This window comes from Cariama cristata, unplaced genomic scaffold (assembly GCF_000690535.1).
Source record: "Cariama cristata isolate BGI_N322 unplaced genomic scaffold, ASM69053v1 scaffold33514, whole genome shotgun sequence".
NCBI lineage: Eukaryota > Metazoa > Chordata > Aves > Cariamiformes > Cariamidae > Cariama > Cariama cristata.
The window spans coordinates 1-10054 of record NW_009611806.1 but is presented as its reverse complement, the minus strand read 5'-3'; the positions used below and the strand labels follow the sequence as shown (position 1 = coordinate 10054).

At 47.3% G+C, this 10054-nt stretch overlaps 1 protein-coding gene across 1 annotated transcript; it reads right to left on the bottom strand.

Moving 5' to 3' along the window:
* Positions 1–3325: 3325 nt before the first annotated feature.
* Positions 3326–10045, bottom strand: SCN3B (sodium channel, voltage-gated, type III, beta subunit; the record flags this gene model as incomplete). Its single annotated transcript, XM_009698385.1, has 6 exons — positions 3326–4056; positions 4564–4660; positions 5268–5406; positions 6457–6682; positions 8292–8455; positions 10021–10045. Coding segments are annotated over 5 exons (618 nt in total), but the record flags the coding sequence as incomplete, so codon positions are not given.
* Between the last annotated feature and the right edge of the window lie 9 nt (positions 10046–10054).

Here is a 10054-nt window from a genome sequence, read left to right as displayed (position 1 = left end):
GAACTCCAAAGGGATCTTTCCGACAGGATCTCTGCCAGGCTTGCTGCCCACAATACGTTTCATGGCGCAGTCACGTGGACCCTGGCTTAGTCTTTTCAGACAGTCTCGGCACTAGTTAAAATACCTGGCAGGGGCTTGCTTAAAACAATATTCGAAACAGAGACTTTTCAACCAAAGCATCTGAGGTAAGTGGCTCACAAAACGTTTGCCTCAGTGTAGTTTCCAAGACACGACTGCTGACTTTCTGGCCCATTCCCCCTCTGCCTGGCATGCTCCGATCTCTACGCTTCGCAGTCTCTACAGCACGAGTGTCTCTGTGCCATAATACCTTTCTGTTTCTAGATGTGCATGCTGGCCAAATAATCTCGTCTCTTGATCGACTGCCGATTCAGATTATTTGCTGATCTAGCCAGACAGCATGGGCGTAACCTGTAGCATGGGTACATGGCGTGCCATGCCCTCCTCTCCCACACGTTTTGCAGCGCTCACTATGGCTTTTTCCTCTCCCCTCACACCTTTGTTGCCAGACAATCATTCCCGTGTCATAGACAGACTGACCTGGTGCTGTCCCTGCTTGCCTTTCCTCGCCGCAGTCTGTATGCTCTTTAAGTGAATGTGTTTTAATTTTTTTCAGTAGGGAAAAGGACTTCCTTCTGCTGAAGGAATTATATTTGCACATGGCTCAGGGAGGTACCTTCTCTGGCCGTTTCTGTTACCTCACTCATTTAGGCCAATTCCATTGCTAACATTAAATGGCCACCTCCCCCAACCTAAACCCCAAGAATAGTTAGGGAATAAAACCAACGTGCAGCTCAGGTTCTAGAGCCATTTGGTCGTTGTCTCCGTTTCGGCCCAATCTGCCCCAGTGGCATTAGGATTTGGGAGAGCGGCTGTTGCAAAATGGCAGCTTTATCCAGCAAAGAAGTGGAGCCTGTATCACACATGCATCGTTCCCCGTCTTCGCAAGCCCACCTCCCTTGTCATAGCCCTGAACAGAGCAGATAACGGAAGCACTAACCTGGCTCTTGGCCCGACGAGGTCAGGGGAGCAGCAGAACCGTCGCAGCACTGCCCAGGAGTGGCATCGTCTGGCTGCGGCACCTCTGGGACGTTCCCGTTCTCGTGGCCGTTCATCTCCCATCGCACGCTTCAGGGCTGGATAAAGCTGCTAAACACCTGGAGCGTGTTCTCCCCACCTGAGGCCCTGGATCCTGCAACCCCAATTGCTGTGTGTAACTGCAAATTAACGAGGATCACCTCGCGCCAGCGAGGGATGGGAGCGGGACGTACAATCACCCACAGGCGTGTGCTTCCCTTCTGGATTTTGCCATCGGAGCTTGGGAAGTGGGGAGCTGCTGGCCAAGGCGATGCGCCTGTAGCCTGTGAACTCTAGGCTGGGGTGGGGGAGGAACCGTGGTTTTGTTTTAGGAGTTGTCTAACTGTCATACACTTTGCGCTGTGCGCAAAATGCGGTAAAACAATAATGAAACTTATCTGCTAGAACCTAGGAATTGTAAAGGCTATGCAGCCAAAACTTAATGTAAAGTAGCTAGTACAATGGAAGTACGGTATAAATTAAAAAAAATAAAAATCTATCAAACAGCGCAACTCGTGAGTGCTTTGTTCTTTTTATTATCCTGCCTATTGTAAAGTCTCTTCTGTCATTTCCAAATACAGAGGGAGTCTTTTCAGAGACCAACCAGGATCATCTCTTCCAGGACACAGCATGCCTTTAACACCGCCCTTGAAAAATCCCAATTCCCCCCGCCCCCATCAGAATCTTGAGCAAAATTGACACAATTTTCTCTTGGCTAGAACAACACAGGGCAATAGTCATATCTGCCTGCAGGAACTGGAAAAGTGAAAGGTATGTCCAAGAAAAAGCATCTTAAGTAGATGCGTGTAAGATACCGGAAGGTGCAGGACTAGAGGATGGCCCTTCTTTACCACCTGAGGTAGCTCTCAAGAAGTTCTTAGTTTACTCCTTTTCTGACTTAACATTATGACACCAGAGGGTTATCAATGCTTCACAGGGACTAAGGAGCAGAGTTGAAGTGGGAGAGAGGTTACTACGTGACCTTACCGAAAAATCACCGTGGGCGTCAATGCCATGGTCAGTGATGGAGGCTGTGGAGTTACAATCTAGTCCTTCCTCTGTGGCGTTGAGTTTAGAGTTAGGATTTTGCCCAAAATTGCCCCAGGGCCAGGCAAGCTGGCCTAGGGAAAGTGAAGACATCCAGCTGAATTAGAAGAGGAACTGTCTGTTTTGTTTTTTTTTTTTTTCTCCTTTTGAATATTAGGTTTTAAGGAGCCAGTGCCCAGCCTACAAGTGTGCTTCATCTGGAAAATGCACTCAAGTTGCTGGCCTCAGCTCTGGAGTTGAGAGCGATCCTACTGTGAAGACTGCATTGGAGTAGTTCACTAAAGTTGATGCCCACTCTAAAAAAAGGAATTTTGAACAACTGCCAGTTACAAATCTGGCCAGGGCCTGGCTTACAAATGGAGTAATTTCTGTGATTTTAGCAACACAATAAAAGCAGCAGAACAAAGCAGAGGAGGTTCCATAGGTGGGAAGCATGCCCTGATTCACAAGCACTTTGTAACTACTTAGAAGCGGTCAGTGTAGCAAAATTTGTCAACTCTTGCAAGCAGTATAGGCTCCATTGCAGCAGGGATGTAACAACATCTGCTATATTAAAAAAAAAAAACCAAACCAACACCTTCCCTCTTTTTGTCTTAAGGTACAATTCCACCCGGGGCCGATGTTTCTGCCTACTTTTTCCTCCTTGTAATCCTAGCTGTTGAGCTCAACTGATCTACATTTGCAGCCAGGAAACAAATTTCACTCTGCTTAATCCACTACAATTGAAGAGATAAGTTTGCATAGGAAACGTTGAATTTACAGCGTGATTCCTGTGCAGCAGTGGATCGTTTACAATGAATGCTAACTATTCAAACCAGTGACTAATTATCACAAGAAAGAATTAACGATTAACTAGGAAAAAAGAAGTGTTTTCTGTCTGTTCCTCTAGGTGGTGCTACACTACAGTATGAGAAGCCGGGTACCACAGTTACAAAAGGTACTACCATTTTACAAAGCTGTCTGTCCTTCTCCTGCGAGGGCCGTGTATCCTATTTACTTTGCCTGCCTACTTGCATTAGGGCTGTCTTCCTTTCGAGGGTTGCCCCAGAAACATGTGAACCGCGTACCTTGTCCTACTGGCTCGCCTGTTGTTACAGAACGTGGCTCTGCAGGTTATTCCTATCACTGTGTCTCTGCGGACTTGAGGAGTCAACCTGCTACGCAAGGCAAATGGAAGGAACTGAGAATTTTGACGCTTGCTAAATGAAAGGGAGAGGGGGTACAGGGGATTCTTATACTTACGTCATACTGCTTCCCAAAGTAGGAGTGCTTCAGGATCTATAATCTCAGTTCCCTCCTTCAGCAGCAAGTGTGAACACGGCACAGGGACTCAGCCTTCCTACTACACATTTCTGACAATTCTAACGTATTACAGTCCTTATCCTACTCTGCCTGTGCACGGGCAGCCCAAAGCCCAGAGCAACTTACCAAGCAACAAACTAATTGAATTCTTCCTGTTTTAACACTGACAAGACTGCTTGGGCTGTAGCATAGAGTGGAACGTCACCCTAAGATGACCTCATTCCCAGCCCTGCAGGACAGAGTAACAAGACATACATACCCTTTACCTCTGCAATGGAGAACTAGCGTATTTAGCAAATAAAGGTGGCGGTGGCAGCAGCTAAGAAACAACACTTAACATTTACAAAGCCATTAATGTGATGATGGGACTGAAACTTGGGAAGGAGCCGTGCTGCCCACAGCCCGGTGCCCTTTGCTCAGCATGCTTCAAAAGAAGAGTCCTTTAGCAAATGGGCTGGCAGCTCAGAATGGAGTCATGAGGCCAAAGTCGAGGCTGTACAGAGTCCAAGGCAAACGGAGGAGAATTTACACTTCCCCGAATTTCCTCCCGACGGCGCAGAGCTCCCCCTCAAACCTGGTTGGCATGACGTGGTCCTTCTGTCTTCAGAGCCCCTGCAATTGAGAGAATTCCTCTTGGAGCGCGAGTCATTGGACCTTACAGAAGTGAGGATCGTGATATAATTTGCGTGACAGCTGATAAGACGTGAACAAGACTTTAAAAGATCTAGATTTTTGTCTTTTGCACACAAAGTCCTTCCTAGCAGACACTTCCTTTGGATATGGTGCCTTTATATTCCTCCTGAGCACCCTTCCTCACCTGCAGGGGACAGTGACTACTCCCAAGTCCACAGAAATGGGCAGAGGAGGAGTAATTACACCATGGCCTGAAAGTGAACCTGTGTGCTGGTTAAAGCTTTGAAGAGATATTAGTACACCCCCCACCTAAAGATACCTATATTGCTTCCAGGGTCAGTGGGGAAACTCCAGAGAAGGAGCATAACCAGACTCCCGGAGTCTCTCGTCCACCTTTTCTCCAGCCCCACGCACGCCTGACCCACCGCAGTAAGGCTGAAAGGCTGACAGACGCGAGCAGGGACTCAGCGTTTCCCCATCGCCTACCTTGGTGCCGTTCATTCTGCTGACTCCTCTCTGCTATTCCTCCACAGGCACGGCGCAGTTTTCCTTGTTTTCTGATGGAATCGCAAGATAGTCTGTCCTGTAGTTGGGAGGGAAGGAGGAAAGCATAACCTCAAGCGCTACAGTGCAAAAACCAGTTCGTGTCCATTCATTTTTACAGAGATATTGAATGCCTGTAAGTACGTCTAAGGTAACAAATGTCACCTGCAGAAGATGCTCGCAGTAGGAAACTCTCCTCGGCATAGTCAGGAGCAGACACTGCGTCTTCCCTACTGTAAAATCCTACACATACAGCCTTCCTGCCATGTGCAAAGAGCACCCTTATGCAAGCCAAGTATGTAAGAAAGATGGAAATGGACCAGTATAAAAATTGGAACATCTCTGCTGTGTCAGCTGCATCTGTGAGTCAGACCTCTGAAAGCAGGCCTTCCAGGAGAGCATCTCCGCACAGTTCAAACCGGGACGCTTTGGAATACCGCGCACCATGGCCACCCGCCCTACCTGGTGTATTGTGCCAGCGCACTGTCTCTTTTGGTAGTCCTAAATATTGCAATGATTCCAGACACAGCAAACATCAGCTAGAAATGTGCAATACCAAAGTTCAGTCTTCTTGCCGTCTGACCTGGACTGAGACATCTGAAGAACCCTCGCAGGACAACTCACATCTGGAGAGATTTCACACTTACGCATTTTCCTGGGCAGCCTCCTCTGCTTTAGAGACTTTTCTGTAGCAATAGACCATTTCTATCAGTAGCCACAAGGTGAGAAAGACCAGCAGAATATACATCATAATTTCAGAGATGACCGAGGTGAAGTCTTCTCCAGCTGTTAAGAAAGTGAAATAATCTCTGATCATTTACATGCAGCTATCAGAGCACAGCAGCTCTGCTGACACTTTCCACCCTCGTATCATCCTTCCTAACCCACCTTTTGCCAGAGATACTCAGGTGCCACTACACTGGGGGAGGGCAAAAGAGAGGGAACATGCGAGGCTGCCAACAGCATACACCAGCAGCGATCCCACTGCGCGTTACCAGCGGAATCAACCATGCGCAGGCTTGCACGTGTCTTGCATTCTCTGCCACCCACACATTCATACGGATTGCTCACCGTTGGCCTATCTCATCTCCACACTCCGCTTCCTTTGTGCATCCTACTCGCTGGTGTTACTTGACTGTATTGTGCCGCCAGTGATTTGGAAGAGATCAAAACACAGAGATGCTTGCAGGGAAAGAGGGAAGGGAAGACACAGCAGAAAAAGGTAAGGGCTAAAAGCTCTTGTCCCTCTGAAGCAAACAGCAGAATTCCCACTGATTTCTAAGAAGCCGGGATTTCAGCACCGAACTGAGTAAAACCAAGAGGAACGGAAAGACTCCGGAGCACTGCAAAGGGAAGGAGGGATTGGGGAGGGCGGAAGCAAGAGACTGCTATCAAAATGGAGAGCGAGTCGTTCCAAGAGGGAGGGGGCGGAAGCGAGGAAGCAGATGCTGCAGGTACCCTGGCAAAGGCTGTGCTGTAGAATCCCAGAGCCGCCAGGGGAGACCCACGGGTTCTGAGCGGAGAAACTGGAAACCTCTGCTTGCTTCTGGTGCCTGCCCAGCTGTTCCCAGCTGCTGCCCCAGCCTGCCGAGCTTATCGTACCTTACACCACATTCACACACAACCACTCTGCGCCTAAAACGGGGCTGTGACCAGCAAACAAAATGCAGGTCTTTCCTCCTGAACCCTGCGTAGCGTTTGCTGCTGGCAAAGACAGACAAAATTATCTGGCAGCTCAGTCGCCCCTCTCCTGCAATGCCATGAAAAACTCTGTTGCTGGATGACAACACCCACAGCGAGTTAAGGCACAACACACTTTCTGCCAGTCCTCCATACCCTCCTCCACCACGGTGAGGTGGATCAATCTGGAGCTTGTGAAGAGAGGTCGGTGAATCTCGAACTCAAACTCCCGGGTGATGTTACAGGTGTAGATACCCGAATCGTTCAAGGTCACATTTAACACAGTGATGGATACATCCTGCATGTCTTTACTCCCATTCCACTGTAACCGACCACTGAAGCGGCTCGGAAATTCATGGTTTGTTTTCCTGTACTCGTAGATCTGTGAGGAAATGCGAAAGGGTATTCTGATTAATCACTGACTTGTACCTCAGACAACACCAAGGCATACACAAGGAACAACATCATCCCCTAGCTACACACATGTACATTCTGCGCTATGGCTTCCCTGGGAACAGCAGCTATTCATATTCTATCATCCTTTACCCTGAAATCTCAGACCACTTTACAAAAGACAGAAAACTGAATTATTGCCATTACAGAGGTAGAAAAACTGAGGTACAGAAAAAGAGACACACGTGGACGATGACACAAAAGATCAGCAGTGGAACTAAAAACTAGGATCCTGCAGTCTTTGTGCCTAGCCTGTCTGTCACTGCACATCAGATCATCTTGAGAAGGAACCACAGAATAAATACAGCAAAGACAAACAGTCACTTTCGGTAAGGCCTAGGATATTCAGCTGCAATAGAAGTGTTGCAGGATAAATATGACAGTGTGAAAATGGTACATCAGAAGAACGGAGCTTGGGTGGCTTTCGCAGGCCTAGTCTCTTGCACGTTTCTGGCTGACCACAGTCCCCATCATTAAACTGCCCACCCCAGCTGGCTTTCGTTAGCATTCTTTGGGTTGCCACTGACAAATGTATCACCCAGGTCGCCAGAAGTGATTTCCCATCTCATTCCTTAGCGCAGTCCCTTTAGTTCTCAGACTGTAGGAGAGCATTTGTCATTTTGCCTGGCCCTGCTCAATCACGATGAAACGCAAACCACTGATCTAATGCTTCATACTCAGATAAAACAGCTAGAAAGAAATGTGTGCGCTCAGCCTTTATCTTACTCTCTGTTTTACCATTCTTTCTTGAATTCCAGTTGCCCCTTGTCTGTATGATTCCCATTTTGATTCACTCTGAAAATGAATTTTACCTTTTCCTGACAAGGATCCAAAACAACTCACAGAGATCCTCCCACAGTCAGGATACCACTGCTTTCTCTGAGGCAAAAAGAAGCAAATCCTGTCCTGCAGATTTATCGGAGCCCCATAAACCTCCAAAGAACAGCTTTGGGATTCAGAAGTGTCCTAAGGAGGGGGACTTGGCCAAGGGTACCAGAGTCACTCCATACTTCTGTTTCCCTTCTTGACTTCCTTATGTACCAGACTTTACGTATTCAAGGAGTGGAACTGGAGCTTGGCTTTCATGTATGTACGACCCCAAATGCTTGACCCCAACCACAGATTCTAGCTTTTCCTGCCGGGAGTTCACGCTGTGTCGAAGTGTGGACACATCAGCTAAGAGAGGAAAAGACACTTTAGTTATTGCTCAGAATTGGTGCTGTGGAACCTCTGGGTGAAAATGCTGCAGAAATTGTGAAGATCTGCAGCTTAGAGCTCAACTCCAAGCTCGTCTCTCCTCCGTGACATGCAAGCAGCCCGCTGGGCATTTCTATAGACTTTGAATAAGAATGTGACAGAAAGATTTTGTTTATCTTTGTGTCTCTCTCCTCTCCTCACACAGTCTTCCCTGGGGATCCTGCCGCAGGACAAACTTACACTCTCATAAATACCTTTTGGCTTCTCCCACATGAGTTCACTGCACGATGTTTCACAGTAAGACCTATGAAAACAAGGGCTCAGCTACCAAACATACATACAGGTTCATCTTTTCCACCCTCCGGCCTGTAGAACCATTCCACCACCGTGCTGGCTGTGACCTCTTCCCTCTTCATGCAGGAGATACAGAGTAGCTTCATGTGCGTTCCTTGGACAGCCTCTGTCTCTGATGGAACTTCAACACATACTGCAGAACAAAATCCAGCTAGGGAAAAGGAGCAGCAGAAAAGAAGCGTAAGACAGAATTAGAGAGACATCAGTTATCCACATCTTGGCATTTACGATCACATCATCCCCAATGGAAAACCATTTGATTCATTACTAGCACCCTCTGACAACAGATAAGTCTCAAATATCAAATTTTACCAAGCTTCCTTCTCTGAGAGATAAATAATTCATAATAATTAACAGAGGGTGATCACTTCATGCAGATCCACCTCTCCAGCATCTGCTTTGCCACAACTTTAATTTTTCCCATAGTAATTAATGCCGCTTTAGAGGCATTGTTCGTTCTCTCCCATGCATGCTGAGCATGCTCCTGTTACAGCAGCAATTACAGTCTGCTACGAGAGAAAGCCCAGAATTCAAGCGTGGAGAAACAGCTCACTCTTTGTGCCAAGTTAAAAGGTCCGGATGTTTTAATCTGGCAACGTGTTCAAAACAAACCGGGAGGATTCACCGCCCTCCCTGTTTTTAGCTTTCCTCAGCAGTACTGGGAACCAAGGGGCTTGGACTCAAGTAAATTTGGCAGCAGGAGGAGTTATTGCTTTTACGTGCGTTCCGTTCAAAATGCTTCCAATCGGATCTGTGCTAACACTGGCAACTCTAAAATACTGCTCTCCCAAACAAGACAAAAATCATTGTCTGTGAAGCTACATACTTGACCAGAAAAAGGATGCTTCAGCATGACATCTCAGACTAAATCCCTCCTGACATCTGTCCCCTGGGCTAAACAGTACTGGGTTCTGTCTGTCCAAACCCGTCTCCAAAGCCTAGAGTTTAGCTCATTGAAGATGCTGACTTTGCTGGCTGCTCCCTCCTCCCCAGCCTCTGAGATACCATTAACCCACTCTCTCGAGGGCTGTATTATCCCAGGACCTATCCTGGAAATAGCCAGTTCCCAATTCTCCCCTACTGCCAGCTCCATGGGTAGCACCAGCTTTCTGGGAGGAGTAAGAAAGAAGCTACTGGATCGTGCTTTACTTCGGTTAAATTAGATTCATACACGCAGATACGCACCCACACACAGGACTGTCGGTATACGTGCACATCAGATGTAACTGTATTGGCAAACCTAACCAACCTTCTCTTGGTTGCAGAAGAAAAACTGTAATCGTGATAAAACGATTTACCCCAGTTTATATAGACCGCACAGAAAACTAGCGCTAACAAGCACTGCTTAACGGTTTGCACATCCTCCCTGAGGCAACTAAATGTTAAATTACATTGCAAATTTCAAAACAGCAGCGAACGGGAAACAGTAAAGAACTTGTGTGCATCTTGAAGCACACGCTTTGTGCCGTAAGCCTACTTAGCAGTAACGTATTTTCTCTCCTCATATTAACTCCATTACATTCACACTAACTCTGCATGAATATCATTTCTTCCTTTTCTCGTAAACAAAAAAGCCACTTGGAAGGCTGGTCTTCAAGACAGCGTTAAGGGAACCTTGCTAGGAAAAGCGGTGCTTTAAAGAAGCATCCTGCAAGAGGCAAGCACCAGATTTGGTGGAGAACCTGGCTGAGGACAACACGGAATGGAAGCACCTACCCCAGACCACCAGCAGAACCGAAGACGCACAAAC